The 23,220-nt window shown below is 38.7% G+C and overlaps 1 protein-coding gene across 8 annotated transcripts in view; it reads right to left on the reverse strand.

Moving 5' to 3' along the window:
* PIGG (phosphatidylinositol glycan anchor biosynthesis class G) overlaps positions 1-23,220 on the reverse strand; it is an 85,613-nt gene that overhangs the window by 57,432 nt on the left and 4,961 nt on the right. For 6 of the 8 annotated variants that reach the window (XM_032675444.1, XM_032675443.1, XM_032675441.1 and 3 more), the window contains exons 4-8: positions 21,592-21,780; positions 19,955-20,093; positions 16,215-16,427; positions 8,200-8,417; positions 5,248-5,529 (exon numbers count right to left, since the gene is read on the reverse strand). In XM_032675444.1, coding sequence (XP_032531335.1) covers positions 5,248-5,529; positions 8,200-8,417; positions 16,215-16,427; positions 19,955-20,093; positions 21,592-21,780 — 1,041 coding nt within the window. Of the gene's footprint in view, positions 1-5,247; positions 5,530-8,199; positions 8,418-15,272; positions 15,758-16,214; positions 16,428-19,954; positions 20,094-21,591; positions 21,781-23,220 lie in introns of those variants that run through there. The other 2 variants (XR_004354478.1, XM_032675447.1) reach the window with 2 other exon arrangements.

Here is a 23,220-nt window from a genome sequence, read left to right on the forward strand (position 1 = left end):
CGATTTAAAAGCCAAATTGAAACTACTGCATGCCATTTTTACTTCAGAACAAAGATCTCTGAACCTACTGTCACATTAATTTCTTTAACTGCTTATTTCAACCACATCATCCTCCCACATTTGACCTATGAACAAACTTCAAAGAAAACATGGTGAACATTCACAGAGATAAAATTCACAGAGAATATACTCACATTGAAAAATGCACAGTTTACTACAATTCCTGAACTGTTTCAATCAAATGTTAGAAGAATATCAAAACTCACTATCTTGGAGCAGGTAACAAGAAAGCAGGTGTAAACAATACAAGTATCTCTGAGCATCTTAGATGCAAGTCTCTCTTGTGTTTATGACTTACTGACAGCAGCATATGCACGTTTGTTTAATAAGCAGGACCATGTAACATGGAGAAGACAACAAACACACTTGATGCAAGAACCTAGTTAACCCTCTCTGGAATTTTGGTTTGGGGAAAACAACTTTTGCAAAATCAAAATTTTAAGAGATGTACGTGAAAGAATGCAGGAGGTATAGTTACAGTTATCACCTATTCACAGCCCTTTCATTTCCTCTGTTGTTAAAGAATACATTACACCAAAGTCATTTCACTTTAAAAAAGAAAAAAAAAACCCACCCACAACCAAAAAAGTCTCCATGAGGTTACACACAACAATAATGGGGGGAAAAATACTAATAAACTGAAAAAAACCCTGAGGGCCAATCTAAATTTACTAGTATTTGATATTTCTTCGGTGCTCGAAAGACCACTCTGGTTTGTTTAGTACTCTATTCTGAAAAGCAAATACCATAAGCTGGTATTTGGAATAAAAGGACAAGGTAGTCTGTGCAAAGACCAAAGAGCATGAAATTCACAAAGCTGAGACAAGAACAGTATATGACTGAACTACAGAAAGTTTAAATTCCAATAATTCCATCATGCTGACCTTAAAGATCTTGGCTAACTAAATAATGAGCATTTAAGTATCATCTGCTTGAAGAGACAAAGAAATCTGAGACCCTCAATAAATAACAATGAACAAGTCTTTGATATAATTCATCTTCTTTATAAGACATAACAGAAAATCTATGGAACAACTGGTCTCTTGTATGCGGTTATTGTCAGCAACTGATATGAAAACTGAAGAACTGATGCTTTATCAATGAGGAATATACAAAACTCTCATGAGAACAATGGCATTAGTATGAAATGTCCCAGAGTCAAAATCTGTATTTATTGCCTGTTTGTCTCTCACAATTCCAGTGAAAAGAGAAAAAAATTACTCTTACATTCACATCAAAGGATTAAAATCCAATGACATTTACTGATAAACCACATTTCAGATCAGTTAAGTCACTATGCAGAATCAAAAATTATGTTGCAAATTATAATCTCCTGTGCCTTGATAATCTAAGAAATTCTGAAAATATCTCCATTGAGGTTTTCTAAATTTACTGCCAATCCCCTATATATGAACTGTGCTTTATTAGGTATGTCATGAGTCCAGTGTCATATACAGTCTGACTTTAGATTATTTAGATTGTACTTAGTTCTTAGATGTGGTTTAAAGGCATAGAAATGTAGGTCTTACTCTGCTATTCACAGCTCTGTCTTTCTAGCTGCTGAACATATCCAATCCTCAGGAACTCAGCAGTCACTCCAGACACTAGAAGACCTGTATGATACTCACTGCTATCTTGGCAAACAAACTTAATACAGACTCTTTTGTCCAGAAATTTATAAGTCCCAGGCTTCAAATCTAAGCATATCATCTCCCAAGCCAAGGTAGCTTTAACAACTGATGTACCAGCATTAGTAATTAATACAGAAACTGACCCCTTGCCCTGTCTTTGAACACATCTTGCTAGCTTGCAGAAATGCCAGTCCATAAATGATAAAGTATGTGAACCTCTGGTCAGTAAATTTTGAAACTTCTTCACTTTGAAATAAAACCTCCTGTAGTCTATCTTCTGTGTCCAGTTCCAGTTATCTGGCTTCTGTGATGTTAACCATCCACAGTTAATGCCTGGGGAATTTTGCAATCACTTTTCAGATAGGAAACATTTTATTTTTCATGTCCACCCTCACTGACAATCTAAACACTTAGCAGCTTGCTCCCTTCTGATACCTGAGCTCCCTGAATCCAGTTGTGATTCCCTATGGTGGTAACTTTCCCATCGCAAAGTACTACAGATGACACTTGCTGCTACATTTTTATAGCAGTCTGGGATCATTTTTGTAAGCTATCTGGTAAAGACACCACCCAATCATCTTTTTAATTCCTCAAGTCAAAAAATGCTAAAAAATTTTAGATGTAACTCCATGAAAATGCATCACTGTTCAATTAACCAAGAATATCACATAGGGGAGGAAACCCAAAAATATTGTAAGATGAACAGGGTACTTCAAAATAAACTGAAAGAGGAACAATTTGTTTATGCAGTAAAAAACCACTATAATTCTGCATAATGAAAATTCTCAAAAACTGTATTTGACAAGTTTTAACTTTTGTGTTCTAGTTTCAAAAAAGCTTAGTTTTTATTTCTATCAGAAACAGGGAGAAAAAACCCACAACTAGTAGTAGTAAATACCATACTTAGGTCAACTACCAAGCAATTACAGTGAGGCTATGAACAAAAAGTTAAAATTTTTGATGATTTTCTGGAATTCATAAAGGGCTGCAGAACTATTTAAAGCCTTAAGTATCATTAAAAGAAGGGACTGGTGCTGCTAGAAACATAGCAATCAGAAGCTATAAATAACAGTCAGGAAGCAGATGTTAACACTGCCTGCACTGGTCTTCAGAAAATTCATGAACTTGGTAATCAGTTTCTATATTCAGCCACAGTGGGAAAAAAAGCATTACAAATGAGAAGCACTTCAGAGAAATCTTTAGATGTGAACGGAAACAATTTGAAGGAAAAAAGCTCTGAAGCCATTAACAGGAGAGCTTATCTTAATTACTTCTAAAATACCTACATTTTATCGTACAGCTTGAGCTTGGAAAAGGCTTTTTAGCTTTTTTTAACTGGCAAGACCGTGATTCAGGATTCTACTCCTGCCATCAGAAGATCAGGGCTTCATAGCTCTTTCAGAAGTGGGCCCCATCCACAGATTCGCACTGTGGTCACACACACTTGGATTTAGAGTCACTTCAGCATAAGTGGTACTCCTAACTCAGGCAGAAGGCCCTTCAGGATCAACACGCAGCATACAAAGACAACAAGTTTCTCCCCCAAAGTCTAGGTGTTCTTTTGGAAAAGGGGATGAAAAATGGAGGTGAGTGTTTGGGACACATCCACACTGCAAGCAGCACCAGACTATACGCTGCTCCTTTCACCTTCTCCAGGCTCTATATTTGTATAAGCAGTGACCCTAAAAAATCCCACAATATCATGCTGTAGTAGCCCTCAAACTGGAAAAAATGTTAATCAAAACCAGGTCACTGCTTTTATCCATGACTGGAATGAAGCCTACCTGACTTTGACGAGATGAGATACACATCCCGCAACCCAGTCACCTATGGAATAGGACTGAAGACAGGAGGACAAAAGGGTATTTCTACAGGTCTGAATAAAAAGTCATGTCTGCCCCAATCAGAATTACTATTACCTGCACTTCATAAGACATATTCAAGCTTCCCACATTTTCAGATATATCTCAAGTAGGAATATGATCACAGGCAGAGCTGGGATGGAGAATTGAGTATTTTTTATTTCTCTCTGCCCCAGCCTTGAGAAAACAAACACACACATAAACCTGGAAAGCATTGCTTAAAACCTCTTCATTTGTGTATAATCAACTTGAAGCAGCTGATCTGCTTCAAGTGAGGGTGGTGAGGCACTGGAACAGGTTGCCCAGAGAAGCTGTGGATGCCCCATCCCTGGAAGTGTTCAGTGCCAGGCTAGAGGGGCTCTGAGCAAGCTGGTCCAGTGAAAGATATCCCTGACCAGAGAAAGGGTTTGGAACAGGATGATCTTTCAGGTCCCTTCCAACCCAGACCATTTCATGATTCTGTGATTCTTTGAGACTGTTCACCTGGAGAAGAAACCTATCACCTGTTGTCATTGGTCTTAATGCTACTGAAGTGGAATGTCTGTAAATTTTATGCAAGTCTAGAAAGTCATCATATTTAGATTCCTACTGTCCACTAAAATTAGAAAAACTGGTAACAAGATGGAAAACAGCAAGTAAACGTGAGGTTTCTACAGAACACACTGAAGCATGAATTATTCCAAGGCCATATTATTTTTCTAAGACTAATTTCTACCTCATTCACAATAAAATACAGAAAGCTAATAAGAACCCTAAGGAGAACAAATCAGAAATGGCAAAAGTGAACTGAGTCTACTTAAAAAACAGCACACCCCTACGTACCAACTCTGTTAACAAACTGTAAAACAAGACATCTCATTCAGAAGATTTCTCCATTCATGTTGATGAATTTTACCCTCACCTTTCATTTGACTCTAAAAAAAGACCCACACAAGCATCACTAGCTTTGGCAGCAAAACATTACTACGACTTTGACACAAAACCTTCAGTACCAAAACCAAACTGTGATTTACACTTACAAAGACTATTCTGTTAGCAGCTATACCCGAGAGGAAACTTCTTTCTCTGATTTGATAAAGCAGATATTTGTAGCTGACCTGTTAATCTATTTCAGTCTACTTAAATGATCAGACACATCTAAGCCTCATGTGAACGATGAATATAAAAGTAAGAATGATACAACAAGTTCTATCAACATCTCCTTTTTTCGTCACTTTCAACATACTGAAGTGAATTGCACTGAAGAAAATAGGGTACTGGCAAAGTATTTTCTTCTCAGAGCTTTAATGTCTGTTGTATTTGGGAAAGGACAGATCATCACTGGGGCATGTTGTTACAAAGTATCATACATGTTGCTTTAATTGCAATTGTGAAACATCACTGTGTAACAACATAGAATTTGTACACAGCATAACTGTTTCCGATCTCATGAAGTCAACTGCAAAGTATTTTACAATATTTAGAACATTTCTTCAAGTAATGGCAAAATAAGCACTTCTGTGATCTTTATTATACAATCGGTATCATGCCACAGTGAAAACACCACATTTCAACTACAACTTTAAATTATTCAAATTACATTACAAAATAAAAATTCCTCTAGGCACACGGAGAGAAAAACTTAACAAAATTTTACCTGAAAGCACACCATGAAAAGCAAAACATTTTGAACCATAATTAATGCACGCTCTCACCTTCAGTGGAAGTCGGGAATTCTCAAAGATCTTTGCAATAGCAGATAAAATAGCGCACATGAGTGCGGAAATCAGCATCATCACTCCAACTGCTGTTAGCCAGGACATACTGCAGAAATAGCACAAACTTTCTGCCGACGTGCACACAATGACATGAACTGCACACAGCATCAGACACATCAAATAAAACAGCAGAGAGAATAGTGGAGGGGAGAGGGGCACTTCAAATTCTGCCCGCTTGCTCAGGGCTTTTGGAACACTGAGCAAAAGCAGCAGCAGAACCTAGAAAAAAGAAACAGGGAATTAACACTTTAAAAATTGGGGTTAGCTAAAACATACAGTGAGAATTCACACAAAAAAATCATGCTGTAGTCATCCATGTCACTCTGCTAGTACACATACTTCATCAAACAAAAACCCTGTGAAGAACTATGTAGGGGGTTTTTTCCCCCAGCAAGATAATACCATACAAATGGGAGAATCCAAGATGGTGTTTTCATTTATTAAGGGCTTGGACACACAGGTTCCCAAGTTTAATAAATTACCATTTGCCTCCTCACCTGTGGTAACTGATAAGATGTATGATCTTTATTCTCTGTAAAAGTAAGAGCTCCCAACATCAAAATAGTTCCTAAGCAAACAAATTTGACCCATTATTTGTCACCTGTAAATGCCTGAAGTTACATGCACCCTATCAAAGACAATTCACCTCCTGTATGAGAGATACACATATATGAGATCCTGCTGAGTTAAATAGCTTCTCAAACCAGGGGAAGTTCTCACACTATCACATAAATGTATGCTGAATTTCAAGCTTATGAATTCTCCCAGTATTTATTTTTTGTACCTCTCCTCATCTTAATTTGATTTATTGGTTTTACTTTAACTTTGCTGTAACCTGCACACAGATCAGGCAGAATTCCAAGGTTTCTCTCAGGTAACTGCAGCAGTGGAAATGAATAATACAATGAAAACCTTTACAAAAAATAAGAAACTTCAGCCACATGCTAAAATGCTTTGCAAGCTGAACAGATGGAGTTTGGACTACACTGACCTCAATCAGCCTCTACCAGGGCAAGATTAAAACAAATCAAGATCAAAACAGACCACTGCCAACCTGTAATCTTTCACTGCCACTTGTGAAGGCCTCTGCCTAAATTTTTCCCACATTACAGTGAGATACAGTAAAGTAGATCAAAAAATATCAAATGCATTGCACTCATCTGCTGCTTCATCACATTCTACTCCACATTTCATTTGGTTATGAAAATATGCAGCTTCAGAGTATCGAACTGGCTTAGGTCTTACATTTCAACACAGCCCTTAAAACTAAAACAGAGACAGCACTCACGGTAGGAAGGTACTAGTTATCTACAAAACTAAATTTAGGTCTTTTGAGCAAGTGCAGTATTATCAGTCCATGTCCCAGAGGTATCCTCCTCATCCGATAAACAGCATTTCTAGCACGGTGTAGTCTGAAGTGACATGTGAGTGTCACTACTGTTATTTATTCAGCAAAGGTGGAAAACACATATCACGACAAAAAGATTTTGGAAAGCAAGGCAGTTTCTTGAGTATTACACTGGAGAAAATAAAAAACTCCAGCCTCTTTGCAGCAAGTCTTACAGTGATGCTGAGCACACACTGCTCAATGAAAATTTGAACATTTCCATGGTTAGTAAGCTGCATGTGTCTTTGACGAAGGCCCACTGAGTATAATACCTAAGATTTGTTTTCTAGAAACAGAAAACATCTACAAGCATTTCAGAAGATAAAAAATAATCCAGTGATTCAGCTGTCCACAGCTTGAATCCATAGGTTTCCAAAACAAAGGAACAAAAAACAAATATAAGCACTTCAGCTTTGCACTGAACTTTGCCCACCTCCAGATCCTCCATCCATAGAGCAGGAACAGAACCTGCTATCTCATCTACCCAAGGGCACAGTGGAACTCATTCCTGTGAGGTGATCAGCAGAGGGACAAACCCCACCAAGCAGTCTAACCACAAAGCCATTTCAGAAGTACTCTGTATGCAGGGAGCAGTGCACAGGAGACAAGGCACAGAGCCCTGCCAGGACAGAGGAGACTCAAATATTAATGAGCTGCTCACATATTGTTATCTATTCCAGGCACTGAACAGTAACAGTCTTGTACAGCACCACATTCAAGGACTAAGCTAAGCTTGTAGTAGGTACCTCCATCCTATGGAAAAATGCTTTTACTCACAGAAGTTGACAACCTTGTAATCTAAAAGGTCAGTGCAAACTCTGGTACATAGAAGTTCAGTGTCCAGGCATGCTATTCCTTCAGCATGGTTCTCAAAGCATTACACTATTTCCAGGCTTTTGAGGCTATTTCCAGCATTCGGGTTTTGCCCAAGAGATCAGTTGAAGAAATCCACTTAAAATTCCAGACATGGCATATCTTATCTTTATTCCTACAGAAGATACAACGTGGCAACCCAGCACCTCACAGCAAGTATTTATTTCAGGGATCTAAACCCATCAGCACGAAAAACAATTCCTGGAATTGTGAAAATTGTCAGTATAAGGTATTGCCTGTTTTGAGCAGCTACACTCAATGTTAGATAAAGAGGAATGAGTAGGAATTTACTTGTCAGACTTTTTTTTTTTTCTTTAAATGCAGTAAAGCTACTCAGAAATAAAAGGCTAACTAATAGGGGAGTAATTTAAGCTGTAGCACATCCACATATTTGCTGTAACTGGCTTCACCAAAACATTAGTAGTTCATATCAAAAGCGCTCTTGAATCATTATAAAGGTCAGATCATTAAAAAGAGTATTAACCTCATCTAAGCAGAATGTCAGCCAACTCTAAGAATTCATACTCAGTAATTTTTAAGACCAGTAAGTGTATACATTAAATAGTCAAAACCAAGATACTTCTACTTTTGTACACTTAACCTTTTCAGTGAAAGATCTATTTTCGTACCTCCATAATGATCACAGTCCCCACCATCATCGAATACATGTCATATTGTGCCACTTGTTTGCTTAGTGAAGAACTCAGAGTCTTGAGGGCCTCCAAGTATTGCTTCAGGACCTTTTTGCCAAGATTTAAGAGTATTTCTGAATTATTCCCCTCTAAATACAGTTTGATCCAATTACCGTGGGATTTTTCTGCTATCTTAAAATGTTCATATCCAGGATCTGGGGGGTGGGAGAAAAGAAAAGAAGCAAAAGGATCCATGAACAAAAGAGGATTAATTAGAGTTGTGATCATATTTTTATATTTGCTTGTATAATATATAAAAAAATATAATTCCTATGAGGGTTGAAGCTTTTTTCAGACCTACAAATCACACTATCTTCCTGTAGCAATACCATGATGAGCCAGTTACTCAGAATAAAAGCAATTAATCTCTAAACTAATAAAATGTCAAGACCTCTAACAATTGAAAAACTTATTTAAATATCCATTCACTTTTGCAAAGCGTTGCCAGGACAAACAATTCAAATGCTTCAGATGTTGTTTAAAAAAAAAAAAAGAAAAACACCAAAATCAATGTTTTCCACTGGAACCACTGACTATCCTGGGCATATTGTACAAGCTGAGTGAGAAATGATCAACTGGCCGATCTCTGGAAGAAACACCAAAGGAGACACAAACACTGCATTAGTTGGTAGTGCAGGCTGGATGAGTGGATGGTGAGGTGGATTGATGGAATGGCAGAGCTCAGAGGATTGTAATCAGCAGCACAAAGTCCAGTTGGAGGTCTGTCACTAGTGGTGTCACCAAAGGGTCGATACTGGATCCAGAGTAGTTTGACTTGTTCACCAATGACTTCGGGAAGGGGCAGATGCCTCCTCAGCAAGTTTGCTGACAAGAAAGCTGGAAGGAGTGGCTGATACCCCAGAGGGTTCTGCAGCACTTCAGAAGGACCTCAACAGGTTAATGAGACAGGCAGAGAAGAACCATCTGAAATTCACCAAAGGCAAGTGCAGGGTCCTGCACCTGGGGAGGAGTAACCCCAGGCACCAGCACAGGCTGGGGGCTGACCTGCTGGAAAGCTGCTCTGTGGAGAAGAACCTGGGGGTCCTGGTGGACAACAAGCTGTCCATAAGCCAGCAGTGTTCCTGTGTGGCCAAGAAGGCCAATGGGATCCTGGGGTGCAGCAGGAAGAGTTTTGCAAGCAAGTCGAGGGAGGTGATTCTGCCCCTCTACTCAGCCCTACTGAGGCACATCTGGAGTGCTGTGTCCAGTTCTGGGCTGCTCAGCATATAATACACAAGGAGCTCCTGGAGCAGGTCCAGCATAAGGCTACAAAGATGACTAAGGGACTGGAGCATTTCTCATGTGAGGAAAGGTTGAGGGAGGTGGGCCTGTTCAGCCTCAAGAAGAAACAAATGAGAGGAGACCTTTTTGGTGCATACAAATATCTGAAGGTAGGGTGTGAAGAGGATGGAGCCTGATGCTTCTCAGTGGTGCCAAGCAACAGGACAGAAGGCAACAGGCAGAAAGTGGAACACAGGAAGTTCTACCTAAACATGAGGAAGAACTTCTTTACTGTGCAGGTGACTGAGCACTGGAACAGGTTGCACAGAGAAGTTGCAGAGCCCTTCTCTGGAGATATGCAAAAGTTGTCCGGACACATTCCTGAGTAGTTCTGTAGGGGACCCTGCCTGAGCGGGGAGGTTGGACTAGATGACCTGTAGTGTTCCATTCCTACCCGACCCAATCTGTGATTCTGTTTTTAAAATATTGATCACTGAGTATAGTATTTATTCACAATATAAATTCAGTTGACAACACATGGAAAGCAAGAGTGTAACTTTCAAAAACTTGCATCTCACTGAACATTATGCTGTGCGTGAATATTCACATTTATCTGTATTTTTTGCAAAAAACACATGTTTAGTTTCACTTCAGATTAATAGTCCTTGCTATTTCCCTGCAATTTCACTTGAAAATTAATTATAACCTAAGTGTAAAAGGGTCAATTTGGAAATTTTTATATAACTTGCAATTCTTCCCTTCTTAGCTAAAGGTAGGGTAATATATTTGCTGTACAGTTTCAGACAGTAAAGGTTAAAGCAATAACTGAAATAACTTTGGTGTCAGAAAGTCTTAAGTTACAGTTCATTTTTACTCCTGGTAGATGAACAGTATATCAGATGTGGAAAAAAACCACTATATTTTTTGTTAAGTCTTTTCAGCAAAAGTACATTATTAAATCCAGAATCATTTTTTAATTTTATTTCAAGTGAATGAAGATGAATGAAACATTTCTATTCACGATTCTTGCACAGTTATGAAAGAATTGTGCCTACCACTTGTAAGTCTCTTATCACACAAGACACTTTGTGATCTCCTGAATTCAAAGTGAGAATTTTAGAAACCAATGCTTAACTCACAGTGTCCAGACTGTTCTACCAGGACTTCTAGCAGACTCCAAAGCATGCTGATCCTGCGATGCAGGAGGCTTTTAGGTATCTGCTAGAAAGTACAATTCAGCCAGCAGCAAATACTGGCATATCAGGAGAGCTGCCAGGACACATGGATGATTTTATTTCCCTCCTGTAGTTCTTTGAAAAATGAATTCCCTGCAAAGTTTCTCTAACAGTATGCATGAAATAAGAGTTAAATATTCATACTTTTGAGAACATCCACAAAGGATCATCTAAAATGAGCTTTAATCAAACTGAGATTTGACATGACACTATTTCATTATACAGAACACTGAAATGAGTTCAAGCTGTATTTTGATACATAAATAAATTCCCTCCACATCTTCTGCTCCTGTTCTGCTCACTTTTCAAGCTTCTTGCCCAGTCTCCCTTTTCATTTCTTTCAGCATTTTTACTTCATTCTCATCTACCTCCTTCCATGCTACTGCCCACCAAACTCATTCTGCCCATCTTATGTAAGATGACTGTTTAGTCAAACACACATACGAGTGAATGATTTAAAGATCTTGCAGACAGGAATAAAGGACCACAGTTACCAACTTTCCCTTTGAAGTCCTATGATACCTGTTCCATGGTGCAATTGTACACAGGAAGTATAAAGTAAGAAGGGGGGGTCACAGGCACTAAGTTGTTGGTAACTGGCAGGTAACACTGGCAAGTCACTCCTGCATGGGATACTCGTAACACAAGTTAAACTTGAGGAAAAATCCAAAGCGAGCTTGCCCAGCTACACATTTCCCAAAGCACTAGCAATGGTTTACTTTCACAGAATTACATTGGCAATTTGTGCTTGAGCCTCACTACCATCTGATCACAAGCAGATGGCTATGCTTCACAAGCATCTGTCTGACAACAACTGCACTTAGTTACAGTCACAGGCAGCAATCACTTAGAAAGAGTTCTAAAAATAGACTGAATAATGTAAAGGTGACTTCTCCAGTTTCAATATATAACTGTCCCAGTAACAGAAAAATTATTTCAATCAACACATGCATCTAAAAAGTTCAGGATCAGCCCCAAATTGAAAAACGGGCACTCATTTGAATAACAACATCCAACTTGTTCTCAGGTATGACTCTTCAGTCCACTGTGAAGCGACTCTAAAAAAAAGTCCTAGTTTATCCTTCACATGCATGTTGAGAAGTTTAGAACATGAGGAAAGCACTGCTAGGTACCTAGAGCTGCCTACCTTACACTGAGGTATGAACTTGCTCAAAAACCCAAAGTGTGTTTTTAGATACTCCTTTCAGCTTCCTCACTTTTGCCACTTTTGCCAAAACTTCCTCACTGTTTTTATTCTCCTTTTACAGACTTCTTCCTTACTTGCATGTGTCCATCTCTATCAAAAGAAAAACTAAGGCCTGACATTAGCACTTATTAGTATTTTTCAAAAAGTTATTTTTAAAATAATAAAGCCCTTAGTCAAGCTTCAAGTTTCTCATGTAAAATTTTATTTACTTGAAGACAGATTTAGCTGTGAAGAGTCCTTTGTATCTCAATAAATCAAAATCTGAGTCCCATGAAATGCTGTACTACCTCTTGGCTAGAGAAAGCATATTTGTATAACAAACACTAGGGGAAAAAAAAAGTTACTGACCTGCCTTCATTCTGCTCTTTATTAATAGATATATTTAAAACACACTTGAAGATATTTTTGTGTACTGTTCCAGTTTACTCTTAACATTGGAGCAGCTGAATCCAGGGAACTACATGGCTGCTTCATGAAACAGTTTATAAAGGTCATCCTGCCTTCCCATCTGACTGTGATTCAACTCAATTGACGTCTGACTTCATCATACTGCATTAAAAAGGAAATTCATATGGCACCAAAAATGAATGTATATGTTATGTTATAACTTACAATGGATTGAAACTTTTCTTACTATGACTGATTCAGTCATCATCCTCATGGTCCTAATAGCTGGTGCCATAACCTCTGTGCTGTAAATTAAAATACTCTCCACAGGAATCCCATGTTTTCCCCTTCAGAAAAGCCTACTGTTTTTGACCTCAAGAGTTGAAAATAATAATAATTTTTTTTGAAGTACCATGGCTTAGGTTATCCCTGCAAGTATCTTTCCACTCCAATCACAGACATTTCTCTGAGCATTCAACTGAAATGTTATGATCCACCAGTTGTTACTAGCTGAGAATCTGCATTGGAAAGCTTGAAATTGCAGCAGCAAATGCGAGTGAGATGTCTAACTGACTTATCTTCTCAGATTTCTTTCCCTCAAAAAACCTGGCAGCAGACCTTGCCTGTGGCATTCAGAAATTATATAGCTCAAGACCTGTCAGCACAATTCTGATGAGTGTCCAGATGTTCTACAAATAAAAATCAAAGGCTCTGAGCAGGATGAGCTAAAGCAGATTGCTCAGATCTGTGTCCAGTCAGGTCTTGCATGTTTTCAGATATGAAGCCTCCACAGCCTCTCTGGGCAACTCATTCCAGTGCTTGACAAACCTGACATAAAAAAAGCTCCTTTAATTCAAACAAATTATTTTGTAGGGACCACCAATTAGACCCTGGTTCAACATTCTTTATTCCCTCCCATCACATATTACTTACATTTATAAGAACCCTGTTGAGTCTTCGCCTATCTTAGCTGAACAGTCCCATCACCTTCAGCCTCTCCATGACAAACATTTCAATCTCTTCATCACCCTTCATGGGCCATTCACTGCTCTCACTATTTCTTGTTCTGGGGAGCCCAGAACCAGACACAGGACCCCAGATGGGGGCTCCCCACAGCTGATAAGAGGAAGGGTTGACCTGCAGATGACTGTCCTCCTAATCCAGCCTTGGATGCTATCAGCCTTCCTTCCACAAGGGTGCATTGCTGGCTGGTGTTCAACTTGGTGCCCCAAGGACCCCTTGGTGGTTCACCACTAAGCTGTTTTCCAGTTAGCCAGTACCCAATCCGCACTGATGCATGGGATTATTTCTTTCCAGGTGTAGGATTTGGCATTTCCCTTTGCTGAACTTTAAGAGGTTCCTGTCAGACCATTTCTCCAGCCTGTCAAGGTACCTCTGAGTGACAGCAGACCCACCTACTGCATCAAGCACTTCTCCCACTTTTGTACTGTGTCCTCCCCTTGCTGAGGGTGCACTCTGTCCCATCGTCCAGGTCATTAATGAAGATGTTAAATAGTACTGGCCTGTGTGGACTTTATGCTGCTGATAACAATCACATGAGCCCAGCATCTGAGCCACACTGTCCAGTTATCTAGCCTGAACTGCAATAAGATGGCTGAAGCACCCCATGAGCACCATGGATGATGAATATGAGGCTTCCTCTAGCTGTCTGAAAACTTACTAATTCTTCTCAATCACAATGTCTGTATTAGACACCCATAACAATATTGCCCATATTGGTTTGTGCATTAATCCTGACCCAGAAGTTCTCAACCATTTCAACATCCACTCCCAGAGCTCCATGCCTCTCTCACATAAAGGGCAACTCTCCCTCTTCACCTTCCCAACTTACAATTATAGAATGGTTCAGGCTGAAAGGGAAGGTACCTTTAAAGATCATCTAGTTCACCCCTAGCAGTGTGAAAACAGACATCTTTCACTAAATCACCACTCATTACTGGTTTCCTGAGCCACTGGACACTGGGCCACTGACTTTACAGAGATGGCCATGGATCCAACTTCTTAATTCACTAAAGAGTCCACCTGTCAAACCTGTATCACTCTAACAATAGCAGCAGGAATGTTGAGAGAGGCCTTATAGAAGCCTAGGTAGATAACAAACATAGCTTTTCTCTAGTCCACTGATGCATTTATCCCATCACAGGACACTAAATTAGTCAGCCCCAATTTGCCCTTAGCAAAGCAGTGTTGGCCATCTCTAACAACCTTCTTGTCTTCCATGCATTTTGACATGTCTTCCAGGAGGATCTGTTTCATGATCTTACCAGGGACAGAGATGAGGCTTACTGCTAAGTAGTTCCCAGAGTCCTCCTTTTTAACCTTTTTAAAAACAGGGCAATCTTCTCAAACGCGAATCAGATTACAGAGTATAATCACTTCTCTGCAAGGTAACTCTTCCTATGGGAATCACAACAGATATGCATACATGTGTGTGTGCCTGTAGTGGGATAGGTGGCATGGCATTCATCTTCACTTAAAAACCATGCAAAACAAAAGGCCATTCAAGCACGCTTTTAAATTACGTATATTACTCACTGAGTTAGTGACCTTTTCTTTAATATTTCTACGGCCTGAAGTATCCACCATCAATCAAACAACATTAAACAAACAGCACATAACTTTTCCCTGCCAATCTTAATCATAAAGACCAAATTATTAAGCAACAGCCTTGCCCATCTAGAACACCCTAAATAAAACAAGACTGCTTGTGAAGATATAAACCAGAAGCTGGTAGAAATTTCAGTCTGTTTCACCAGTGCGTGAAGAAACACCATCAGATGGAGTTTTGTGACAGAAATTTCAGCAACACAGCCATACCCTGAACTCCCCCAACAGGGCAAGTTCCTCACTTGACAAATGGGTTAAGAGAGGAAATCTGTGCAAAAAAAAACCCAATAAAATATCGAAATAGCTGGAGCATGGGTCCTGCTATTGACACATTGCTACCACAAGTGGCAGTTTTGGTTCGGTTCCTGGACAGGGTTTAGTTACAACTAGAAGCTGTGATGTTGAAAGATAATTGATTCTTGACCCACAATGATCATCTTGCTAAAATTTACATTGCTATCCATTTTAATTATTCATAGCTGCAACACAGCTCTGCATTCTCATCTGGTTATTTTAATGATTCAACAGATTATAAATCAAGTGACAAGCTTCACAGCCACTTTATAACAACATCTTCTAAGGTCTGTGGTAAAATATTCTCCTTCATCCTCTGACTCAATTTTTTCACATAATTATCATATTAACTTCCTTATTTATATTGCAGTTTGTATCGTGCTTCTTAACGAAACACTATGTTTTGCTAGATTGGGGTTATTTTTTCCACTTGTTTTTTATTCTTTCCTCCAAAAACACACGCATGTATTTTTAATAAACAACTCTGCAGTTCTCTAGGTTCTCACTCCAAATAAACTCGTACTTAAGAATGAAATAAAAAGATAACCTACCCTAAATTATTTCCAAATTTTACTTGAAGAATCTTTTTATTTAAACTAGAAAATTCACTCCGCTGTGCTAATTCTCCAAATAGCTCAGAGTAAGTGCCCTATGTAGGACACCTCACAAAGAGCAGTTACGAAACCACTGAGATTTAACCACACTGGCAGTTTTCCTTTAATCTTAGTCCTTCATCATTATTTCTGCTCTTTTGCCTACTAGGAGTACTACTGGTCATTAAAAAAGCTGTATTCAGGGGCAGTGTATCAAAGTAAGTTACAGCAAAGACTGAACTCAGTATCATTTCTCTGAATATTGCTCTTAAATATGAACAGCTACTTTGCAGCACCGTGCTATACTCTTGAATCTGAAAGTCCAAACTGTTTAATTAAAAATCTTCTTTTAGTATCTATGTAACATTTTTTTTATAGCTGATTTACCTTTTTCATATGCAGGTGTATTCTCTTGCAGCAACCTGCTAAGCTGGAACCCATTCAAGTGCACAAAACGTAGTTGTTCTCTCATTGTCTTGCCTCCAACAACTGGCAGTATAAGGTTCCCAACACTATTTCTTGAAATTGGCAGACCAAGACCTACTGCCAGTGTGCTGGCTAAATCTGTTTGTTGCACACGTTCAGGCTGGGTTAGAGGACCTAGAATCAACAAAAGAAAAGAACAGGGGGGGAAAAAATGAGAGAGGTATTTCAATAAAAGGCCCATTCTATTTCTCCAGAGGCAGCTGGCACCTTATTAGTTTCAAAATTTTTTCATTGCTGTTAGCTCAGCTATTTCAAGTGGTCTACAGAGAGCTGACTGATCTTTTTCAGCTGCTGTCTTCTGCTGCTGTAAATCCAAAATTTATTAAATTCTCAGCCAGTATCACTCTTCAATGCTAACAACTACTGTAAACACAACATGAATGTTATGCAAGTAAGAAAACAGATGGTCCAGGAGATCACCTTAACATCAAGTTGCAGCCCACATCCTAAGAGGGTTTCATAACTTTTACATTAGAAATAGCAGGAACCACTAGAGGAGACTAATTTAATGCATGAACAAAGAATGAGAATCTAAAATAATGTTGACAGCATTCTAGAAGCTTCTCAATATAATGACAACAGCTCAAGATTCAATTAATATCAGGTTGCTAGGCAAACAGAATTAGAGATCAGGAAAAGAATGCCGAGGCTCAAAATCTGTAGCTGCATGCAGGCAAACTCAGTCATTTTTAAAGGATTCTGTGCAGGATCCCATTAACTCACTGCAGTTATCAGGATTAACCTTCAGTCCCACAGACATTGGTACATGTGAATGATTTCATTAACATAAGTAACCTTTTGTTTAAGATTGCTGTGCCAATTGTTCCTTTGCATGTTGAACTAGTTACGTAGCAGTGTTTTTCTACTACGCTTTTGTTTTGTCCTCCTTGTAACTCCAGGCACTGAGTGTTTTAACTTAGGTACAGTACAGAAAGAATTCTATATAGCTTTTATTACTCTCAAGGCTCCCTTTAAGAGCATAAGAACTTCTCTCATTTCTCATCTATCCAGCTCCGATTAATCCCATATTTGTACAGAATGCCATCTATAATCCATAAAGCGTCTTTGCATGAGTGCCTGTATGTCAGCAGTTTTCAGATTTTATCTTTAAAGCCAAGTACTTAACTGGTTAAAAAAAAGCCAAACTACCAACTGCATTTAGCCAATCATGGGTGACGCATCTCTGTAGAAGGCTACACGAGTAATACTCTGACAGCATACTAAATGCAAAAAGCCCACAGGATTACTATTTTGAGGTCTACCAAATTAACCACAGTACATTTTGTTTACAGTAGGATCATAAGGAGCAGTCACTAGAATCCTAATTATTGTACCAGTGAGAAGTAAACTGCTGGATATTTACAAAGGCATTATTCGAAATCACAAACTCTATCCCAAAAGACAGGTGAAGAGATATATTTCACTGTATTATAAAAACAGCATCTTTAGTTTAAACCTAACAGAAAGCAATCCCAATGAACAGGAAATTGCATTTACAGAATCTACACTCTCATGGTCTGGCAGTCAACACATACTGGTGAAATTCACAAAGCAAAAGCTTATCCAAGAGTTTTGGTCCGCTCTTGACTTTGTTTTGTTTTTAGACCCAAGAAGAGTTCAATGAGTCCTCAAGTAATGCTTTCTATTGCAGTTGAATAACAGTCTTATAAATGACAGACAGAAAAATGTACTTTACTGTGCTGCAGGAACCTCCAGCAAGATAAACAAACGAATGTTCTGCAAACAGGTTTTAAAAGCAAAGAAATCGGATGAAAATGAGCAAGAGGCAGAATGAAAAGCAGAGGAAAGCATTGTAAGGGAAAATATTCACTTCTGGTGAATATCACTTCACATTTCACCAATTCACTCAGTCAAGGAGTTTCTTTAAGCACTACTACAGAAATTAGACTAAAGATTTTCTACCACTTCATTTCCTTCTCACCTCTTACCTTAAACTATCTTACTTTTATCTTTCATTATTATCTACAAGTAGAAAATCAGTTTCAGAAACATACCAACTCACATCAATGATATAAAATTAACTACTAGGCCAATACAGTAAATGCACTCATGTTCCATATTCTTTCCTTAAGGCTTAGCCATCAATAGTCATGTTTTCACTGCTGTCACCTCTCATCCCTTCACAGAGCAATTCTTCCTCCTGCCTGTTAACTCTCAGTATGAGAAACTAATTCATTTCTCTGTCCTAGCTGAGAAGGAAGAATGGAGGCCAAGGAAATATTCTGGAAAATGAAAGACAAAACTCACTTCAAATAGGATTTTGCTTCTAAACCTATTTATTTACCAGTAGCCCAGGATCTTGACAACAGATCTTGTTAGCTCTCAACACTCAGCTAGGGCAGTACTATAGAAAATTATCATCCAAAAAATACACAATTCTCTCAATGGTTACAAAGCTTAACTCATGGTTTTATCATGATATAGATGCTAGCTTTGGCTAAAACCAGAGCTTTGGGTCACATAGAATGGGCCTTGTCAGATAGCTGTAGAAGAAATCAAAGTACTTTTCAGGAAGAATTCTAGAGCAAGTATAAATCAGAGTTGCCAATATTTCCTTGGCCTGGTTTCAGCTGGGATAGAGTTCATTTTCTTCCTAGCATCTAGTACAGGGCTGTGTTTTGGATTAGTATGAGAATAACGTTGATAATACACTAATGTTTTGGCTGTTGGTAAGGCTTACCCTTAGTCAAGGATTTTTCCATTTCCTGTGCTCTGCCAGTGAGCAGGTACACAAGAAGCTGGAAGGGAACACAACTGGGACAGCTGACCTGGACTGGACAAAGGAATAGTTCATACCACAGAGCATCTTTCCCAGTACACAAACTGGAGGGAGTTGGTTGGGGGCTGTCCATTGCTTCTTGGGGTCAGGCTATGAACCCATCAGCAGGTGGAGAGCAATTGCACTGTGCATTACTTGTTTCTCTTGGGTTTTATACCTCTCCCTCTCTCCTTTTCATTACAATAATAATTATTATAATCTACACCTAATTATTGTTGTTGTTACTGTTACAGTCATATACGGTAGTAGTATTCTCAGACTATGAGGGTGCACTGGTATCCACTGCAGCCTTACACCAAGTACCACACAACAGCACACTCACTCACACCCCCACCCTGGGTGGGAGGGCAATCAGAAAGAAAAGGTAAACCTCCTGGGTTAAGACAAGAACAGCTTAATAACTGAAACAAATAAAATATTATAATAATAGTAGCAATGAAAAGGAGAGAGGGAGAGGAATAAAATCCAAGAGAAAGAAATGATGCACAATAAAATTGCTCCCCACCTGCTGACTGATGTCCAGGCCCTTCCCAAGTAGAGATTGGCAGCCCCCAGTTTATATACTGGGCATGATGCTCCATGGTTCGGAATATCACTTTGGCCAGTTCAGGTCAGCTGTCCTAGCTATGCTCCCTCATGGCTTCTTTTGCACCTGCTCCCTGCCAGAGCATGGGAAAACAGGAAAGCCCTCGATTCAGAGTAAGCACTAAAATATCAGTGTGTTATCAATGTTATTCTCATACTGAATCCAAAACACAGCCCTGTACCAGCTACTAAGAAGAAAATTAACACTATTCCATCGGAAACCAAGACAGTTCTGAAAAAGTTCTTTGATCCTTACCACTTCTCTTTTCAAAAGCAGAGCTGATAAACAGAAGAGGTGTGTGCACTTCTCCTTCTGAAGAACCACCATGACTGCCCGTTTCAGACATCCCGTGATCCCCACACACAACTAGCAAATTGGGCAAAGAAGCTTCTTCCTGCAAATCACAGAAAAAAAATTTAAGTTATTGTACTAACACGAGTCATGTATATCACTTCACCATCTCCATCATTTTCAAACATGAATATGTCTCAAAGTGAATTTAATTTTTTTAAACTTGCTCACAACACCTGGGGTAGATAACAAGAGATGTCTGCAGCTAAATGTTGTGCGGTAATAGTAATTTTTAGAAGTTAAGGCACATACTTACTAACAGACTTGTCAATATATTAGGAAAAAAACTCACCAAAAAAAATCCCAAACTTTAAAAACCCCTTAATTTACAGTCTCAAGAAATTCACCAAAAGATTAAATAAAGGCTATCACACTGCGGGAAGAAAATCAGGAGCCCAGGAACAGCAGCATTAACAGAGAAGTATTTCCCACTTCTTTTCTTCACCTTCACTGAGTGGTTAGTATACATGCTGAATTTATTAATATTGCAAATGGTAAAATAATATCAATTTAATATGAAAAAATAATCCTATTTCTAATACTCTCTAGTGTCTCAAGTGTTTTTGGGATCATGACTGATAAACGATGTGGATGTTTCTGAATAAAGAGAACAACAGAAGCATAAGTGAGGCCTGCCCAAGAATTTTGAGCTAACAAATCAAAGATGGCAGAAAATAAACAGTCAATCCACAACAAAGTCGTTTTTTGTCATCTCTAGTTATTACCAGTACCTGTTCTACCCAAAAAGTAAAGTGCCTTTATTACTCCTGTATTCTAAAACTGAGATAAAGGTTTTCAGTTGACAAAAGCAAACATACTAAAAAAGTTGTAGCAAAACCACTACAACATTCATGAAGCTTCCACACACAGGATTTAATCTCTCCTTTCATACTACAGTATCCATTTGTCTAAAAGTACTACTGAAATTTTGTGAGCAGCTGTTCTGAATTGCAGTTGCCAAAAACAAACAAGAAAAATGCTTCGGGCCGCTTGGAATTAGGACTTGGTAGTTCAACATCCAGACACGGATGTTTAGGTAACTGACAACCTGCATATCCAAATCTAAAAACAGGTTCAGATGTGCTGCATTTAGCATAAGACAAAATGTAGTTTACAACCACCATTTCCATTTGAATTTCTCAAATATCTAAGAATTAGGTATGCCTTCATAACTGTAGACATTAGAGCCATTAGCTTTACATGCCCATTACTCCTCCCGTTGAATTTCATTACTAGAAAGCACACCAACCACCGTCCTAATTCACGAGTGATAAGAGAATTTTGACATGCATTCCTCTTGCTGCACACCAAGAGGGAGTTATTTCCCACAGCTGCTCAGAGGAGGCTCTTAAGAGATGTTACTAAAGTCAGCCAGTAAATCCTTAAAAACGCTACACGGTACTGTTAACTGGGGAATGTCCTGGGAAGGGAAGGAAAAGAACTTCAGTCCAGGAATAAACAAGCTACCATCCACAACCAGCGAGCATTTTAATGTCAGTCCACAACTAACAAGACACTGATCCAAGAGGAAGCTATATTACCTTTGAAAGAAGAGAAATATGAATCTTCTTCAGTATGTTATCCATTTCACGAAGTTTTGGTCCCACTAATGGGCTGTTTGGCCCACTAATATGTCCAATATGGTCCAATCCCAGGTAATGTAGTATTAGGATATCCCAGTCTTCTCTCTTTAGCACTCTATCCAAATGCCTGGTAACATTGTCATCAACCTCAAAGAAAAGGAAAACAATTAAAAGGTAAAAATAACTTCTCTCTCGTAAAAAACATGGAGAAATTAGATCGCGCTACCCATGAAAATTCTGCAGAAGTTGATGAGAATTACAGTCACTCACAACGTTAATGAGAGAAAAAAAATCAGACCAATTAGTTCAAAGTCAGGCAGTCAAATATATTTCTCTTACAAAAGAGATTCTTCACCCCAATTACTTGTTTCTGGTCACGATGCATCAGATTACATACAAACAAGGCAAACAGGTTGCCAAGCTTCCACAGAAACTTAAACCACTTTCATCCTTCACACTCTTGATCTCTCACTTCACAAATTGTCAAGTACATAAAGTATTGTAAGCACAGGGAAAAGCCTCTGTTTAGTGCTTGGAATCACAGGAGGGCAAAAAACCCACACTTGCTTTTTCGACTCAGTTTTTGCTAGGCAAATACAAGAAGATTGTACTTGCTGCGAGTGAAAGAACTGGCAACATAGTGAGAAAGTAAAATTATTTGAAAAGTGCTATTTGGAGCCTAACTTACCTGTTTTCCTGCTTAGGTTGGCAATGCATTTTTAGTTGCATACTTTCTCCCTGGATATTAAAAATCCTTATAATATTTCACATGCAACATCACTTTGCTGACTCTGGATATAAATACCAAAAAAAATCTATAAAAAGCTGTGTGTTTAAGGGACTATATTCAGATAGATAAAGACTGCCTAAGGAGCTTGAGAGTCACAAAATCACAGATCCAGCAGCATACTTGCATTTTTCCACTGCATGTTGAAGCTTTTGCAAGTCTTACTAGTGTAACCAGTTAGAAGCGTCTTCCAATCCATTTAGACCTTTGTAACAGCCTTACACATGTTAATAAAATATGTCAGTAGCAGTGGGTCAACAGCCTGAGGTTTAACAAACCATAAAGGTTCAAGAATGAACTAAAATTGTCAAAGCATTTACTCTTCTAGTGTGTCCAGAGCAAGAATTTTCACAATTTGTTTCGTTTACTTTCTATGCTCCTTCTTTGATAACATAATGAAACACTGCTCCTATTGCAGTTACAAAAGTGATGCAATACTACAGAAGTATGCCTCTAGAAGACCAAGATAATCTATTAATTGGCCACTTAAGGATGGCATTAACTAATATAAATACGATAGGAAACTGGAAACGTGGATAGTGGAATTTTTAAACAAAGCAACTGGTCTAACTTCCTACCACAAGAAGTTTTGTAAGAAAATCGTACATTTAGGAAAGTTATACAGTAACTGCATCATCCAAACACTTCCCAGCATGAAGGACTGAAATGCTTAGCTCCACAGTGCCCATACCAACCACACATGTAAATCCAATTTCTATTTAATTGCCAGGTGCCTATTTCAGAACAAGCATAGCTTTACTCATTCCCTCTTAGAAGTTGCCACTGTGTGCTTGTATTCA

The sequence above is a fragment of the Chiroxiphia lanceolata genome, chromosome Z (genome assembly GCF_009829145.1).
Source record: "Chiroxiphia lanceolata isolate bChiLan1 chromosome Z, bChiLan1.pri, whole genome shotgun sequence".
NCBI classification, from domain to species: Eukaryota; Metazoa; Chordata; class Aves; order Passeriformes; family Pipridae; genus Chiroxiphia; species Chiroxiphia lanceolata.